This window comes from Mobula birostris, chromosome 6 (genome assembly GCF_030028105.1).
Source record: "Mobula birostris isolate sMobBir1 chromosome 6, sMobBir1.hap1, whole genome shotgun sequence".
NCBI lineage: Eukaryota > Metazoa > Chordata > Chondrichthyes > Myliobatiformes > Myliobatidae > Mobula > Mobula birostris.
Window position 1 is genome coordinate 50936238 of NC_092375.1, and position 19324 is coordinate 50955561.

The 19324-nt window shown below is 43.8% G+C and overlaps 1 protein-coding gene across 2 annotated transcripts in view; it reads left to right on the plus strand.

The window, feature by feature from the left end:
* The window catches only part of srpx (sushi-repeat containing protein X-linked), a 92172-nt gene continuing 72848 nt past the window's right edge, over positions 1-19324 (plus strand). For both annotated transcript variants that reach the window (XM_072262273.1, XM_072262274.1), the window contains exon 1: positions 1-213. In XM_072262273.1, coding sequence (XP_072118374.1) covers positions 147-213 — 67 coding nt within the window. In that variant the 5' untranslated portion in view covers positions 1-146. The remainder of the gene's footprint in view (positions 214-19324) is intronic.

Consider the following 19324-nt stretch of genomic DNA (forward strand, 5'->3'; position numbering starts at 1 on the left):
TTTCAGTTGGAATCAGGTCGCTGTGAACTTGAACTGGGTGCCTTGATTCGGGAAGTGGTTTCCGGTAAAGGCGGCGTTTATTCGCTGTGGTTTTAATCTAAACCTTTTAAATGTAAACGTTGGAAGCGAAATCACCAGAGTCCAAAATGGACATTCTTACTAAGTACATTTTTCTGTCCGCTCTGTGCACATTTACGACGGAGGCATATACAGGTATGTGAGACGTGAACTTTTGTGAGCTGAAGATTTTGTTTTTGTAACTTTTTGTTTCTTGTTGAGGGACGGGTTCGTCGCATGTAGCTAATCGCCGAGCTACTTCCCGCACAAAAGTCTGACTGGAATAGCTTTCCAGGGTTGATTGTGGGTATGTGTACTTGTGTTTTAAGTTTTAAGAATTTTTTTGAAGGGAAAAATAAAACTCTAAAATCCCGTCCACTTTAAGGTGAATAAATTGAAACGACTGTTTTATTGGAGTGTCGGTTTTATTAGCGGGCCGGAGGTGGGGCGAATGACTGAATAGCTGCATATTGTTACAGTTTTACACGTCCTGATGTGTTGGGCTGGAGGATTTTGAAGAAATGCAATTTGAAAATGGTTTCAAGAAGAAAACGAGAATTTAATTGAAACGAGCGTAAGTTATGAATGGTGCGCAGGAGTGGGAACTCACGGAAGTTGTCGCTCGGGGACTCGCGGGCGTCCCCGGTACTCGGCGGCGCGCTGAGTGGCAGCTAATGCCGTGTGTCAGAGAGCCCTGCGGGGTCAGGGGACCCGCTACAGCCAATTCATCCCAGTAACCGAGCATCTGCCCACACGTTCTTGCAGCAGAAATAATTCGGTGACATAGCTGTGGTTTGGATTTGCAGCCCACTGTATAAATGTAGACTGAAAACAAATATTGAAGTGGGGTGAGCAGATCCGCGCGTGGGTTTTTATTGTAGGGTGCGCCAATTCGTGTAAAAATAAACACATTAATGGTCGTTGCTACTGCAGAAGTTGCACTTTTCTTTTAAATCTTCTCATTGAGTTAATTTCACTGCTCGAGCTCTCTGTAACCCGTGCAGTGAATGCAATAGTCAGCTCACTGTAGAGTCTTTGGCGGTGAGGAAGTTCCACAATCACAGCAAGCTCCAACACTACTCGGTGCTGTGACTCAAAGCTTCGTCTCGTCATTTGTGGTAGAATCTTCTTCCACGTTGGCCACACTCACTGACTGGAGCTTAAAACATTATAAAAAAAACTTAGTTAAATGTTTCTGATCACTGCTTTACTATTGTGAAAACATTTGCACAGTAACCTCCCCTCAGAATTAGAAAATGCTGTGTAAGCTTTGAGCAAGCACACTGACAGAAAAAGGGGAGGAAAGAAAAAAAAGAATGAAATGGAACATGCCCCTTTCCCTCTTCTTCCATTCCCCACTATGGGTCCCCTCTTAGCTCTTCTCTCCTCACCTGCCTATCACGCCCTCCTGTAGCCCTCTCCCTCGCCTCATCAGATTTTTTCTATAGCCCTTTATGTTTTTCACCTATCAAACCCCCCTCCCAGCTTCTCACATCACCCACCCAGCAACACCTATCACCTTCCCTCTTGCAACACACAAAACACTGGAGGAACTCAGCAGGCCAGGCAGCATATATGAAAAAGAGTAAACAGTCAACATTTCAGGCCGAGACACTTCATCATGACTGGAAAGAAAGAGAAGTCAGAATAAAAGAGTGGAGGGAGGGAAGGAAGAAGTACAAGGTAGTAGGAGATAGGTGAAACCAAGAGAGGAGGATGGGTGAAGTGAAGAGCTGAGAAGTTGATTGGTGAAGGGGATAAGGGGCTGGCGAAGGGGGTATCTGATAGAGGAAAGAAGAGCATGGAAGAAAGGGAAAGGGGAGGAGCATCAGAGGAAATTGATGGGCAGGTAAGGAGATAAGGTGAGAGAGGGAAATGGTGAGGGGGAGGGGGCAAATGCCAGAGGTTTGAGAAATTGATGTTTGTGCCATCAAAGCTACCCAGAAGGAATATAAGGTGTTGCTCCTCCAACCTGAGTGTGTCCTCGTGTACTCCTCTCTTGTACTCCTTCCCCTACCTTCTTATTCTGGCTGCTGCTTCCTTACTTCCAGTTCTGATGAAGCATCTGGGTCTGAAACATCAACTGTTCATTCCTTCAGCATTTTGTATGTGTTACTCTAGATTTCCAGCTTCTGCAAAAACTTTTGTGTTAACAAAATGGAACATCTGTTAAATGAGAAAAAAGATGGTGGTATAAATCAAAGATGGTAATGAGCCAGTCTCTTCAAGTAGAAATGATCATAATCACCTGTGACCAATTTTTTTTTATTAATGGACTTCAAACATATTCTGTAAACAGTGTATTCAAAAACTATTGTGTCAGAAACATTTTTTGTGTGTTGCTTGGATTTCCAGCATCTGGAGATTTTCTCTTGTTTCTGTCATATACATTAAGAGTTTGGTTTAGTTTCCTATGAAGTTCTATTGCTCTTGGTGGCAAGTTGAAACAGGCAGCTGGCTCAGTTTAAGTTGTATGTTTTAACTAAAATGGTATCCTGGCTTGTAACTGGAATGTTTTTTTCAGGAGAACAATTTGAACAAAAGTAAACTGTTTCTTAAATCTGCCAATTTAAGATGTCCCTTGGTTTCACAAAGAAATTTGTTCACTTAGAGCGAAGATGAACATTGCATATTTCAGGATTTCAAAGAATGTGGCCCTTTCAGTGCTGTTAGCTATGAGTCCTTTGGAAATCGAGCTTATCCACAATTTAAATACCATAGAATATAATAACTTGGTATTTCCTAAAGTTTTATACCCTTGATATAGCTTAACACTTGTTAATCATTCATGTGGTGTGGATATATCGGCAAGACTTAAGGTACTCACTTCAGTATTCGCCAGTGAAAAGGATCTTAGCAATTGTGGGGATGATTTGCAGTGGACTGAAATGCTTGCGTGTATAGACATTAAGAAAGAGGATGTGTTGGAGCTTTTGAAAGGTATTGTTAGATAAGTTGCTGGGACCAGACAAGATATACCCCAAGCTTCTGTGGGAAGCAAGAGAGGGGATTGCTGAGCCTCTGGTGATGACCTCGGCATCATCAATAGGGATGGGAGAAGTACCAGAGGATTGGAAGATTGTAAACATTGTTCCCTTGTTGAAGAAAGGGAGTTGAAATAACCCGGGAAATTATAGACCAGTGAATCTTACTTCAGTGGCGGGCAAGTTGTTGGAGAAGATCCTGAGAGGCAGGATTTATGAGCATTTGGAGAGACATAATCTGATTAGGGATAGTCAGCATGGCTTTGTCAAGGGCAGGTCATGTCTTACGAACCTGATTGAATTCTTTGAGGATGTGACAAAACACACTGATGAAGGTAGAGTAGCGGATGTAGTGTATACAGTATAGATTTCAGTAAGGCATTTGATAAGATTCCCCATGCGAGGCTCATTCAGAAAGTAAGGAGGCATGGGATCCAAGGAGGCCTTGCTTTGTGGATCCAGAATTGGTTTGCCTACAGAAGGCAAAGGATGGTTGTGGATGGTTCGTATTCTGTATGGAGGTCAGTGACCAGTGGTGCTCCGCAGGAGTCTGTTCTGGGACCCCTCCTCTTGTGATTTTTATAAATGACCTGGATGAGGAATAGAAAGGTAGGTTAGTAAGTTTGCTGATGACACAAAAATTGGGGGTGTTTTTGATAGTCTGGAGGGTTGTCAGAGGTTATAGTGTGACATCGATAGGATGCAGAACTAGGCTGAGAAGTGGCAGATGGAGTTCAACCCAGGTAAATGTAGGTCAAATTTGAAGACAGAATATAATATTAGTGGTAAGACTCTTGGCAGCATGGAGGATCAGCGAGATCTTGGGATCCATGTGCATAGGATACTCAAAGCTGCTGCGCAGATTGACAGTGTTGTTAAGAATGTGTATAGTGTGTTGGCCTTCATCAACCATGGGATTGAGTTCAAGAGCCGTGAGGTAATGTTACAGCTATATAAAACCTTTGTCAGACCCCATTTGGAGTACTGTGTTCAGTTCTGGTCACCTCACTACAGGAAGGATGTGAATGCTATAGAGCGTGCAGAGGAGATTATAAGGATGTTGCCTGGATTGGAGAGCATGCCTTATGAGAATAGGTTGAGTGAACTTGGCCTTTTCTCCTTGGAGCGACAGAGGATGAGAGGTGACCTGATAGAGGTGTATAAGATGATGAGAGGCGTTGCTCATGGGGATAACCAGAGGCTTTTTCCCAGGCTGAAGTCGTTAACACAAGGGGACATAGTTTTAAGGTGCTTGGCAGTAGGTACAGAGGGGATGTCAGAGGTAAGTTTTTCACACACAGTGGTGGGTGTGTGGAATGCACTGACAGTGACAGTGGTGGAGGCGGATACAACAGGGTCTTTTAAGAGACTCTTAGTTACATGGAACTCAGAAAAATAAATGGCTGTGTGGTAGGGAAATTCTAGGCAGGTTCTAGCGTAGGTCACATGGTCGGCACAAATTTGTGGGCTGAAGGGCCTGTAACATGCTGTAGATTTCTAAGTTGATGCACATTTTAAAAAGTAATTGTGAATCACAACAGTTCATATGTTAATACTCCATGGTGCACTTAAGGAACAGATTTCAGCTTGGCAATGGCATCCTTACTGTATTTTAATGCTTTTTCTTCCTCTAAACAATACAGGATGTGGTTTGAGAGGTTGCTGTGGGAACAATTGCAGATTACTGCGGTGCAAATTAACTGGTACTTCAGCCACAGTGTTTAGTCGGTGCCATTCAAGTTGAGTGCCTTGTACTGCCTGGTGTTGGAGCTTCAGGTGTTGCTATGTGAACAGGAACCTGTTACTCTCCTGACTTGGGCAGTGGAACGTCTTTGAAGAGTCAGAAGAATAATGGGAGTTATAGTGGACTACTGTCCAGAAACAGGCCTTTTGGCCCATCTCCTCCATGAAAAACTTATTCTGACTAGTCCCTAGTCCCAGCAATCTGTACCTAGACCATAGTTCTCCATGCCCCTCCTATCCATGTACTCATCCAAACCTCTCAAGTATTGAAATCGAACCCGCATTCATCACATCAGCAGGCAGCGCGTTCCACACTCTCACCAACCTCTGAGTGAAGATGTTCCCCTTAAACATTTCATCTTGCACCCTTAACCCTTAACCTCTAGTTCTAGTGGTTTCTTAATCAGGACCCACTTGCCAGGAATCAGGGTGTGTCCTTTTGTTGGATCACTCCAAGTGGCAGAGACCTGTTGAGAAGCAGCCGGGACAGTTTGGGTTAATTTCACTCAAAAGATAACTAAACTCTCAGCCTTTTTGAGAGTTAGGGCTTCCAGTAATGACATAGGATGCTTTGTTTAAGAAGAAGAAGAAGAATATCTTTATTGTCATTGTTGTGGAACAATGAAACACAGTTTAGCAGCGCAACGTTTTGCAGCATAAAGTAAACTCTAAAACTTCAGGAGTGCAGTCCAAAATTAATAATATATGGATGGGGGGGGGGGTAGGACTATTGCACACCTGCCATTCCTGGAAGTGTGATGCATTTAGCTGCCGCCGTCTTAGGAGGGGGGCAGGAGAAGGGAAGGGGGTGTTATACATTTCACTGCTTGTGGGTAGAAGCTGTTAAGGAGTCTCTTTGTTTTCGTCCTTAATGCTCTGTATCTCTTCCCAGAAAGTAGAGGGGGAAACAGGTGATGTCCAGGATGAGTGGGATCCTTTGAAGTACAAGTAGCCTTCTTTTGAAGTCTGCCAGTATAAATGTCTCTGAGGGAGGGTAATGTTGTGCCAATAACCCGCTCTGCTACCCTCACCACCTGCTGCAAGTCCTTCCTGTTCTGTTCTGTGCAGCTGGCAAACCACACTGCACAGCAATATGTCAGGAGGCTCTCTATAGTTGTCCAATAGAAGTTGATCAGCAGGTGATGAGGGAGGAGAGCGTGCTTTAGCTTCCTTAGGAAGTACAGCCTCTGTTGGGCCTTCCCCACCTGATAAGAGATATGGGCAGTCCAGGTGAGGTCAGCCGAGATGTGGACGCCAAGGAACTTGAAACTCGCTACTCTCTCCACCTCTTTCCCGTATATGTGCAGAGCAGAGTGCTCGACGCACTTTGATTTCCTGAAGTCTACTATCAACTCCTTGGTTTTTGTGATGTTCAAGTCCAGGTTATTATGACAACACCATTCTGTCAAATGCTGTACCTCCTCCCTATAGGCTGTCTCATCACAGTCTGATATGATACCTATTAGGGTGGTATCATCAGCAAATTTGACAATGGTGTTGGTGAAGTGAATGGTAGAGCAGTCATGGGTGAAAAGAGAATAGAGGATGGGGCTGAGAACACACCCCTGTGGTGTACCGGTGTTCAGGATGAGAGTAGATGATGTGTGTTCTCCCATCCTGACACCTTGGGGTCTGTTACTCAGAAAATCCAGTATCCCTGAGCACAGTGAACTGCCAAGGCCCAGGTTGCTCAATTTCTGCACCAGTTTGTAGCGGATGACTGTATTAAAAGCTGAGCTGTAGTCCACAAACAGCATTCTTACATAGGTGTTATCCTGATCCAGGTTTGTAAGGGCTGTGTGGAGAGCTGTGATGACTGCATCCTCTGTCGATCTGTTTGCACGATACGCAAACTGGTATTTATCAAGGTCAGCAAGTATGGCAGACTTAATATAAGACAGTATGAGTCTCTCAAAACATTTCATGATGATAGGAGTTAGAGCAACTGGGCGATAGTCATTAAGGCAGTTCACTGTACTTTTCTTTGGTATGGATATTATTGTGGCTGACTTAAGGCAGGTGGGGACTACAGACTGTAGTAGCGAGAGGTTGAAGATGGTAGTAAATACTCCCGCTAGTTGATCTGCGCAGTCCTTAAGAATCCCTCCGGTGACTCCATCTGGGCCAGCTGCTTTCCTCGCATTGATTCCGTGCAGGGCGGATCTGACCTGGTGTTGGTGTAATTGTATAGGGTCATCCTTCTCTGTTAGTGCTGACTGGATGCCAACTTCTCCACTCTGACTGTCAAAGCGAGAAAAGAACTGGTTCAGAGTGTCTGGTAGTGTCCTATCTGAGTGGACTTAGCAACACACAAAATGCTGGAGGAGCTCAGCAGGTCAGGCAGCATTCATGGAAACAAGTCAACAGTCAACGTTTTGGGCCAAGACCCTTCAGAAAGACTGGAGAAAAAAGATGAGGTCAGAGTAAGAAGGTGGGGAGAGGGGAGGGAAAAATACAAGGTAGTTGGTGGTAGGTGAAACTGGGAGAGGGGAGGTAAGGAGCTGGGAAGTCGATTGGTGAAAGAGGTAAAGAGCTTGAGAAGGGGGAATCTGATAGGAGAGGACAGAAGGCCATGGAAGAAAGGGAAGGGGTTGGAGCAACAGATGGTGGTGGTGGACAGGTAAGGAGATAAGGTGAGAGAGGGAAATAGGAATTGGGGAATGATGAAGTTGTGGGGGGGGGGGTGTTGGCAATTACCGGAAGCTCGAGAAATCGATGTTCATACCATCAGATTGGAGGCTATTTAGATGGAGCGTACCTGCAACCTGAGTGTAGCCTCATCACAGCAGTAGACCTGTCGGAATGGGAAGTAGAATTAAATTGGATGACCACCGGGAAATCCCATTTTTTCTCAGTGAAGCAGTCTATGTTGGGTCTCACTGATATACAGGAGTTCACACTGGGAGCACGGGGCGGTGGCGGGGGGGGCAGTAGGTGACCCCAACAGACTCACAGGTGAAGTGTTGCTTCACCTGGAAGGACTCTTTGGGGCCCTGAATGGTGGTGAGGGAGGAGGTGTAGGGGCAGATGTGGCACATGTTCCGCTTGCAAGGATAAGTGCCAGGAGGGAGATCAGTGGGGAGAGACAAATGGACAAGGGAGCTGCATAGGGAGTGAGCCCTGTAGAAAGTGGGGAAGAGGGAAAGATGTGCTTGGTGGTGGGATCCTATTGGAGATAATAGACGTTACAGGGAATTATATGCTGGGATCTTCAATAAATATAGGCAGCTTGGAGTTAGTGAGGTACTTGGAATATAAAGAATGTAAAAAGAATCTTAAGAAAGAAATTAGAAAAACTAAAAGGAGATACGAGGCTGCTTCGGCAAGTAAGGTGAAAATAAATCCAAAGGGTTTCTACAGTTATGTTAGTGGCAGAAGGATAGTAAGGGATAAAATTAGTCCCTTGGAGAATCAGAGTGGACGACTACGTGCGGAGCCAAAAGAGATGGGGGAGATTTTGAACGATTTCTTTTCTTCGGTATTCACTAAGGAGAAGGATATTGAATTATGTAAGGTAAAGAAAACAAAAAGGGTAGTTATGGAAAGTATGACAATTAAAGAAGAGGAAGTACTGGCGCTTCTAAGGAATATAGAGGTGGATAAGTCTCCGGGTCAGGACAAGATATTCCCTAGCACCTTGAGGGAAGTTAGTGTAGAAATACAGGGGCTCTGACAAAAGTATTTCAAATGTCATTAGAAACGGGGATGGTGCCAGAGGATTGGCATATTGCTCATGTGTTTCCATTGTTAAAAAGGGTTCTAAGAGTAAACCTGGCAATTATCGGCCTGGGAGTTTGACGTCAGTGGTGGGTAAATTGATGGGAAGTATTCTTAGAGATGGTATGTATAATTATCTGGATAGACGGAGTCTGATTAGGAACAGTCAACATGGATTTGTGCGTGGAAGGTCATATTTGACAAATCTTATTGAATTTTTTGATGAGGTTACTAAGAAAGTTGATGAGGGTAAAGCGGTGGATGTTGCCTATATGGACTTCAGTAAGGCCTTTGACAAGGTTCCACATGGAAAGTTAGTTAGGAAGGTTCAATCGTAAGGCATTAATATGGAAGTAGTAAAATGGGTTCAGCAGTGGCTAGATGGGAGACGCCAGAGAGTAGTGGTGGATAACTGTGTGTCAGATTGGAGGACGGTGTGTAGCGGTGTGCCTCAGGGATCTGTACTTGGTCCAATGTTGTTTGTCATATATATTAATGATCTGGATAATGGGTGGTAAATTGGATTAGTAAGTATGCAAATGATACTAAGATAGGTGGCGTTGTGGATGATGAGGAAGGTTTTCAAAGCTTGCAGAGAGATTTAGGACAGTTAGAAGAGTGGGCTGAAAGATGGCAGATGGAGTTTAGTGCTGAAAAATGTGAGGTGCTACATTTTGGTAGGACTAATCAAAATAGGACAGACATGGTAAGTGGTAGGGCATTGAAGAATGCTGTAGAACAGAGGGATCTAGGAATAATGGTGCATAGTTCCCTGAAGGTGGAATCTCATGTGGATAGGGTGGTGAAGAAAGCTTTTGGTATGCTGGCCTTTATAAATCAGAGCATTGAGTATAGGAGTTGGGATGTAATGTTGAAATTGTATAGGGCATTGGTAAGGCCAAATTTGGAGTATTGTGTACAGTTCTGGTCACCGAATTATAGGAAAGATGTCAATAAAATTGAGAGAGTACAGAGGAGGTTTACTAAAATGTTGCCTGGGTTTCATCTAAGTTATGGAGAAAGGTTGAACAAGTTAGGTCTTTATTCTTTGGAGTGTAGAAGGTTGAGGGGGGACTTGATAGAGGTGTTTAAAATTATGAAGGGATTGATAGAGTTGACGTGGATAGTCTTTTTCCATTGAGAGTGGGGAAGATTCAAACAAGAGGACATGAGTTGAGAGTTAAAGGACAAAAGTTTAGGGGTAACATGAGGGGGAACTTCTTTACTCAGAGAGTGGTAGCTGTGTGGAATGAGCTTCTAGCAGAAGTGGTTGAGGCAGGTTCTATGTTGTCATTTAAAGTTAAATTGGATAGATATATGGACAGGAAAGGAATGGAGGGTTATGGCTGAGTGCAGGTCAGTGGGACTAGGTGAGAGTAAGAGTCCGGCACGGACTAGAAGGGCCGAGATGGCCTGTTTCTGTGCTGTAATTGTTATACGGTTAGATGTGGAAGCTGATGGGGTGATAGCTGAGGACAGGAGGAACACTATCCCTGGTGGGATGTTGGGTGGATGGATCAAGGGCAGCAGTGATGGTGAAGGAAGGGGAGCCCCTTTCTTTGAAGAAGGATGACATCTAATTAGTTCTGGAATGAAAAGTCTCATCCTGAGAGCACATGCAGCTGAAATGGTGGAATTGAGAGAAGGGGGATGGCATTTTAAAAAGTAACAGGGTGAGAAGAGATATAGTCTAGGTGGGTGTTAGAATCAGTGTGTTTTAGTAGGAGTTGGAAATGGGAGGTGCGGGGTAAGGGAACTGTGAGGTTGGTGGTAGTGGATGGGAGATTACCAGAACTAATATGGTCAGTGATAGGGGTGGGGAACAGTGGCCTGGTGCTCCTTAGTGGGAGCCTGTTCAAGGGGTACGTCAGAGGAGATGTCTGAGAGTCATCGCCTAGCCTCAGCAAGGTAGAGATCAGTCCACTAGACTATTACAGTGCCCCCTATCTGCAGGTTTGATGATGAGGTTAGGATTAGTGTGGCGAGCAGTGCATTCAGAAAGAGTGAGGTTAGAATCGGAGAGAGGGGTGCTGAAGTCGAGATGGTTGATGTCTCGTCAGCAGTGAGCAATGAAAAGATCCAGAGCAGGCAGAAGACCAGAGTGGGGTGTCCAGGAAGAGGAGGAGAGTTGAAGATGGGAGAAGGGGGCATTGGTACAGGGTGGAGAGTCCTTGCCAAAGACGTAGGGGGGGGAGACAGAGGCGGCGGAAGAAGAGCTCAGTGTCGTGGTGGGCGCGTAACTCACTGAGGTGTGGGTGCAGGGGGACAAAGGTGAGGTCCTGACTGGGGACAGGAAGTTCTGCCTCAGAGAGGGAAAGGCCGGAGGGGATGGTGCAGACCCAGTGGGCGTGGAAATCGCTGAGGTGTGGGTGAATGGGACAAAGGCGCGAGGACCTTACTGAGGACAACGTTCTGCCTCGGAGAGAGGAAGGTCGGAGGGGATGGTGCAGACCCGGCATGGATGAGAACCGGGATTGGAGGGGGGAAGGAGGTTGGTAGTGTTTGAGGAGAGGGAAGGGTTGGGGTGTTTCAGGGAAGTTGGGGTGAGAGGAAAATGGAGTCTCTGAGGACCTGAGAGGCATGGGATTGCAGAGTGGTGGTGGGGGAGGGGAGACTGGGATTCCAGCGGCAGTGCGTAAAGTGCTGGCCTGAAAGTGCTGTCGATCAAGGACTAGGCTGGAGTCGGAGTCTGGGTTGTAGGTTGCGCAACAGGCACTTTGAAGGTGTCCAAGCTTGTTGGAACCCACATTGATGGCAGTGGAGTCGCGGTTCTGAATCTGCTAGGAGTTGTTAGAATCTTGATGTCAACAGCAGGGATCATGGTCTGGGGACATCCATGGCTGCCGGAAGGGCCTGTGGTCCTTAGTTTTACTTTAGTTTTCTTGTTTGGGGTTGCTCTGATGCTGCATCAGACCATAGGAAGAGCCAAAGGCCATGGTACACCTTCCTCTTGATACTTTGTCAATTGTTGTCTGATGATTCCATTCATTTGTTCAACTAGTCCTGATGACTTTGGATGACGTGGGCAATTAAAAGACCATTCAATGTTCATCAGTCAACATAATTACTAGCAAATACTTCCAGTGAAGAGTGTTCCTTGGTCAGAGTCAATGTGACATGACAATCCCTATCTAGGAATATAGTCCTTGATCAGAGACGAAGGGTCTCGGCCTGAAACGTTGACTGTACCTCTTCCTAGAGATGCTGCCTGGCCTGCTGCGTTCACCAGCAACTTTGATGTGTGTTGCTATCTTTAACCATGATCAAGTTGAAACCAATGGTGTTATGATCACTGGAACTAAAGTGTTCCCCTACACACACTTCTGTCACTTGTCCTAACTCGTTTCCTAATAGGAGATCTAATATTGCATCCTCTCTAGTTGGTGCCTCTATAGATTGATTTAGAAAACTTTCCTGAACACATTTTACAAACTCTAACCCATCTAGACCCCTAACAGTATGGGAGTCCCAGTCAATATGTGGAAAATTAAAATCCCCTACCACCACAACTTTATGTTTCCTGCAGTTGCCTGCTATCTCTCTGCAGATTTGCTCCTCCAATTCTCACTGACTATTGGGTGGTCTATAATACAACCCCATTGATGTGGCCATACCTTTCCTGTTTCTCAGCTCCATCTATAAGGACTCAGTAGACAAGCTGTCTAATCTGTCTTGCCTGAGCACTGCTGTAACATTTTCCCTGACAAGCAATGCTACCCGCCCCCCCCCCCCCCCCACCTTTCATTCGTCTGCCTTTATCACATCTGAAACATCAGAACCCTGGAATATTAAGCTGCCAGTCCTGCCCCTCCTGTAGCCAAGTTTCACTAATTGCTATAACGTTATAATTCCACGTGTCAATCCACGCCCTCAACTCGTCTGCCTTCCCCGCAATACTCCTAGCATTGAAATATATACACCTCAGAAGATTTTTACCACCATTCATGACCTTTCTATTTGCAGCTTTGCTTGAACGTTTAACATCATTTAATTTCACCCCAGCCCCACTGTCAGCTCTGGCACTCTGGTTCTCATCCGCCTGCAAATCTCGTTTAAGGCCTAGGGTTCGCTGAATATGTTCTCAGTATTTCTTTTTAAAAACGCAAACAACAGGAATTCTGCAGATGCTGAAAATTCAAGCAACACACATCAAAGTTGCTGGTGAACGCAGCAGGCCAGGCAGCATCTCTAGGAAGAGGTGCAGTCGACGTTTCAGGCCGAGACCCTTCGTCAGGACTAACTGAAGGAGGAGTGAGTAAGAGATTTGGAAGTGGGAGGGGGAGGGGAGATCCAAAATGATAGGAGAAGACAGGAGGGGGATGAATGGAGCCAAGAGCTGGACAGGTGATAGGCAAAAGGGATACGAGAGGATCGTGGGACAGGAGGTCCGGGAAGAAAGACAAGGGGGGGGGGGTACCCAGAGGATGGGCAAGGGGTATATTCAGAGGGAGAAAAAGGAGAGTGAGAGAAAGAATGTGTGTATAAAAATAAGTAACATAAATAAGTCCCTTACTCACTCTTCCTTCATTTAGTCCTGACGAAGGATCTCGGCCTGAAACATCGACTGCACCTCTTCCTAGAGATGCTGCCTGGCCTGCTGCGTTCACCAGCAACTCTCAGTATTTCTTTTATTTCTTTCTGTGCTGCATACGGGAGTACATTTCCATGGTTTTCATTGTAGTCACTTTGGAGTGGCTTTTGCATTTTAATACAGCAACTACTGACAGCACGTATAATATCCATAAACTCTTGTACCAGTTGGCAATTCATGATTTGGGTTCCTACAGCCTAGGAAAGCTTCTTTCTCTCCATAGGTTTCTAAAATCATGAACAATTCCAAAAGCATATGTATCGGAAATCAGTGGAGATATTAACTGATCTTCCTTCTGCCAACTTACAGGCTTCAATCAAAGCTTTCAGTTCGACCTGTTGCGCAGAGATACCAGGAGCCATGCTTCCCGATGCCAGCATTCCTGTTCCAGAAACAACTGTTCTGAATTCCCCTCTCAATTGTTGAGGAGCTATCAGTGTACAGAATCAGGTCTTTGGCAGAGTAATAACGAACAGGATGCTGCTAGTCTCCTTGTCCTTGAATTGAGACTGCCATCATGTGCTTCTCATTGAGGTACAGGGTGAATGGTCTACCTGTACTGGGGATTGCATTGTTCTTCATTAAAAGTCACGGTGTCATCTGTGAGCTTACAGTACTTCAGCAGGTTGTTGAGTGACTGAGCAGTAGTGATGGATCTGCCACTTGTCAATACATTGATTAGTAATGGTTTCACCTTCAGTACCTGTAGTGTTCTCGTGCAGTGTGTTCAAACTCTGACTAAACACCAAGTTAAACCGGAGCCAATGAAGACAGAGTCGTAGTGAGGTTAACCATTTACTGTTCACTCTTCCACATTAACATCGTATGGTGAAAACTGTTGATTAAAAAAATACAAACATATACAACGTCTGTTTCATTGTGGAGACCACGCGTGCTCTCTTCTTTTAGCGAGTGTCTCCAGCCGTGCCGAGTAGCGGGCGGGGGGGGGGGGGTTGCATCAAACCGCCGCTGGGCCCGAGCCCACACCGCGTTTGAAATTGAAAAGCCGGCTCGCGCGCTGCCCCAACCACTGCTTCCTTAACAGAAACCGCGTTAATATTTTTACTTCAAATACTTTCATATAAACTTATGGCATTGCTTCTATAATGTTTCTTTGTGGGTAGACATGGAGCTCTTCATGATCATGCTGCACGCATGGCACCCACCTTCACACCTTCCCGAACCGCAGTTACACATAAGACGTGGCGAAACCGGAGGTGACATCATCACATGCCGTGATATACCATAAACAATGAATTTACCTTTGTTAGACTGTAACATAATTATCAACCTTTAACTTTAACTAGAAAATAGTTACAAACAAATCATTTAAAATATAGACCCAACAAAGTCAAATAAATGCCTTAAGGGCAACACAGTACCATGTACTTTGTGCGTTCACCAGCAACTTGATGTGTGTTGCTTGAATTTCCAGCATCTGCAGAATTCCTTGTGTTTGCATCTTTATCCCTTGGTCTTTATTGAAGTAAACTGTGGTCAATCTTATTGTCAGTCTCATTTGAGTCACTAGGGGGCGCTGTGGAGTCCATCCTGCAATTTGTTAGAGTTCAGATGGCATCGCTATCTTGGAGGACTGATCAAAGTAAGCTGTAATTCTCCAGAGTTTGGATGTTGGCGCTGTATAGGGAGCCTGTCTGGTGTAATTCCTGAAGTGGAGCTCAGAAGTAGTTGTTTCCCAGAGCAGAGCACCAGCAGTAGTGTCAGTAGGAGCAGCAGGACCACCCACACAAAGTTGTGGGGCTGTGCTTTTCCATTTTGTTTCATTTTGCTTCGAAACTCAATGCATTGCACATTAATTGCATTATCGTGTTGTTCTTTTGCTCTTTTGGTTAATGCAAAAATATCCTCTTCATACCTTTTACTGTCTCTATCATGCTGTTTTTGTACTTTGTTACAAGTTATGTGTTTCTTTCAATGCGTAGGACTTGGCCTGTTCACTCTTTTAATTGTTCGCATTTTCGATCAAGACGACCACACTATCTTAACTCTAAATCAATAGCTGGCATTTTCTGGATCTTAAACTTAACATTGTTGGTATTTTTCATTAATTTTATCAAACGGAGATGTTTTATTCAGGTAAGAGTTCTTAGTAGATTTCACGACTTTGACCATTGTTTTGATTTGATCTTAATTTGTATGTACTTTTATCAGTCAGACCACAATCTCAAAAATTTAATTGGTTGGAACCAAATAGCAAATAGATTTATCCTGCAGCCAAAGAGATCACAACCACATAGATTACAACCAAATATATTGTACAGCCACTATTTTCAGCAGGTACCAAAATAGGTCGCTGTGTGACCAAAATAGGGTATAATCAAATAGGTTAGGACCAAATAGATTGCAACCAATATTTTCACAGCTGCTTTTCCTTCTGAATAGCAAGGTAGCAGTCTTCAATATTTGAAGCCAGAACTATTATTTTTCTTAGACAGCAGAAGAACAAGGAAGTTCTTACTGCTTTTGTTGCGCATTCGAATCTCCACTTTAGCCTTTGATTGTAGCAATTTCTCAACTTCGGAATACCCTAGCCAACTATGCCACTTGGTGGATTCTAGTGTTGTAATCCAAGATTCTTTTAGAGGTCAGGAAAGAGGTATAAAATTTGTTGCTTTGCAATTATTTTATTAATAGTTGATAGAAGAAAGGAAATTGAAATGGACTGTGATATTTGTAGAAGAGAGAGAGAAGATAAAGAAGATTAAGATGGTGCTGCTTTGTTTAGTTATTTTATACCCATAGAGATAAGAAATCCATTCAAATCTGTAGATAATTAACTAATTAGAATGAACTTATTCAATACTACAGTACCAAGTAGCCAAAAAACATGGAACATAGAAATTTACAGCACATTACAGGAGAAAACACTTATTCACTTAATACAGAATAAAAGAGCTTCCAGAGTTATATTTTGTGTAATCAGTAGAGGCATATTAAACTGTTATATGTATACTATAGCCACTAGGAATCATAGTAAGCAGTTACTTGTATATTTAATAATTATATAAAATACAAGCAGATAATTGTTAAACGGCAAAGGAAATGACAATTAAACAGTCTAATCTAAGAATTAAACAGTCAGATTCAGCAGCTTTGAGAACATCATTGAGCTGATTCCCTTGGAGTAACGGAGCTAGGATTTTGGGAATCTGGTGTTGGCAATGATGTGGCCTGCCCATTGGAACCAACTGAATGTAACTAGAGTCTTGAAGGCAAAACAGGATGTTGACATTGGATCACATATCCTGCAGACTCAGCTTTGGTATTATCCCTCCAGTGGTTTGGCGTGCTTGATGTAGGTAGTCCACATTTTCGAAACATCCAGGAGGGTAGGAATTACTGTCATCCAGAAGAGCAGGCGCTTGGTGCTGTGTTCACAGAAAACAAGTCACCACTAAACGCAGTGACAGTTTGCACCTTGAGGAACAGTTTGCACCTTGAGGAACAGTTCTTCCTGTAAAGGTGAAATTCAAGGATGGCAGGGTTTGGGACCCCTGGATGATGAGGTGATGAAGAAAAAAAAGTGTGATAGGTATACTTCATCCCATGAGTAGTATGAAGGTTTTAGCAGGTACTTAAGTGGAAATTAGAAGACTTGTAAAGAACCATGGTGAGAATAGATAGGGCAGCAACATTTAAAAGGCATGTGAACAGGCAGCGAATTGAGGGATATGGGCTATTCAGGCAGATGTGCAGATTAAATGGGCATCATGGTTGGAAATGGCTGTAGGACCTGTTCTTGTGTTGTATTGATCTATATTCTAAATATCATGAGCCGACAAGTTTGGGAGAATCCCCATTCTCTACTCAACTAGCTTGATCGGTAGTTGGCAAGATGCTAGAGTCCATTATTTTGGAGTACTTGGAGGCATGTGATAAAATTGGCCAAAGTCAGCATGGTTTCCTTGAGGGGAAATATTGTCTGACAAATTTGTTGGATTTCTTTCTGCAATTAACAGGTAGAATAGACAAAGGAGAGTCAGTGGATGTTGTTTACTTAATTTTCAGAAGACCTTTGACAAGGTGCCTGTTAAACATGTGGTTGCTAAACAGGATGGCTTTACAGGAAAGCCACTAGCAGAGACAGAAAATTGGGGAACTGGCAGGAGGCAAAGGGTTGAAATAAACGAGGCCTTTTCTGGTTGGCTGCCAGTGACTATTGCTTTTTTGCAGGTTTGGTTTTGGGACCTCGTTTTTCATGTTATGTGTCAATGATTTGGATGACGCAAAAGGAATTGGGAGTTCTAGTGCAAGATTTCTGAATCCTGCATACAGGTTGAGTCAGTAGTAAGGAAAACAAATTTAATGTTAGCATTCATTTCAAGAAGACTAGAATATAAAGCAAGGAAGTAATGCCTTTGACAAAATCTTGCAAGGTAGGCTGGTCCATAAAGTTAGGATGCATGAGATTCAAGGTGTTTTGACAGACTGGATCTAAAATTTGCTTAATGATAAGAGGCAGGGGTTAGTGGTGGAGAGTTATTTTTCTGACTGGATGTCTACAGCAAACTGTTACCACAGAGATCGATGCTCAGACTTCTGTTTGTCATAAAGAGTCAAAAGGGCAAGGTTATGATAGTCATGGGAGATTTTAACATGCAGGTTGATTGGGAAAATCAGGTTGGTAATGGATCTCAAGAGAGTGAGTTTGTTGAATGCCCAAGAGATAGCTTTTTAGAACAGTTTGTCATTGAGCCTACTAGGGGATCAGTTATACTTGATTGTGTGTTATGTAATGAACCGGAGGCAATTAGAGAGCTTAAGGTAAAAGAACCCTTAGGAACCAGTGATCACAATATGATTGTGTCAACTTGAAACTTGATAGGGAGAAAGTAAAGTCTGATGTAGCAGTATTTCAGTGGAGTAAGGGAAATTGTGATGGCGTGTGGCCAAATGGTTAAGGCGTTCGTCTAGTGATCTGAAGGTTGCTAGCTCAAGCCTTGGCTGAGGCAGCGTGTTGTGTCCTTGAGCAAGGAACTTAACCACACATTGCTCTGCGACGACACTGGTGCCAAGCTGTGTGGGTCCTAATGCCCTTCCCTTGGACAACATCAGTGGCGTGGAGAGGGGAGACTTGCAGCATGAGCAACTGCCGGTCTTCCATACAACCTTGCCCAGGCCTGCACCCTGGAAACCTTCCAAGGCACATATCCATGGCCTCATGAGACTAACAGATGCCTATAAAGAGAAATTACAGTGATATGAGAGAGGACAATTGAAGGAGCTGCTGCAGGGATGTCAGCAGAGTATCAATGGCGTGCATTACTGGGGGGAAAGAGGAAGGTGCAGGACTGTGTATTCCAAAGATGAAGAAATACGCAAATGGTAAAATAGTAGAAACCTGGCTGACAAGGGAAGTCAAGCTATTGTAAAAGCAAAAGAAATGGCATACAACAAGGCAAAAATTAGTGAGAAGGTAGAGGATTGGGAAGATTTAAAAAACCTACAAAGAGTAACTAAAAAAAAAAATCATTAGAAGGAAAAAGATGAAATATGAAAGCAAGCTAGCAAATAATATCAAAGTGGATAGTAAAAGTTTTTTCAATATGTTAAAAATAAAAGAGAAATAAGAATGGATATAGAACTGCTAGAAAATGAGGCAGGAGAAATGATAACGGGGACAAGGAGATGGCTGATGAAGTAAATGAGTATTTTGCATCAGTCTTCACTATGGAAGACACTAGCAGTATGCCTGATGTTGTAGTGTGTGAAGGAAGAGAAGTGGGTGCAGTTACTGTTACAAAAGAGGAGGTGCTCAAAAAGCTGAAAGACCTAAAGGTACATAAGTCAGCCAGACCAGAGGAACTGCACCCTAGGGTTCTGAAAGTGGTAGTGTTAGAGATTGCGATGACATTAGAAATGATCTTTCAAAAATCGTTGGATTCTGGCATGGTGCCAGAGGACTGGAAAATTGAAAATGTTGCTCCACTCTTTAAGAAAGAAGGAAGGCAGCAGAAAGGAAATTATAAACCAGTTAGCCTGATCTCAGTGGTTGGGAAGATGTTAGAGTCAATTGTTAAGGATGAGGTGATGGAGTACTTGGTGACACAGGACAAAGTCAGCATGGTTTCCTTCAGGGAAAATCCTGCCTGACAAACCTGTTAGAATTCTTTGAGGAGATTAGAAGTAGGATAGATAAAGGGGATGCAGTGGATGTTGTATATTTGGACTATCAGAAGGCCTTTGACAAGGTGCCACACATGAAGCTGCT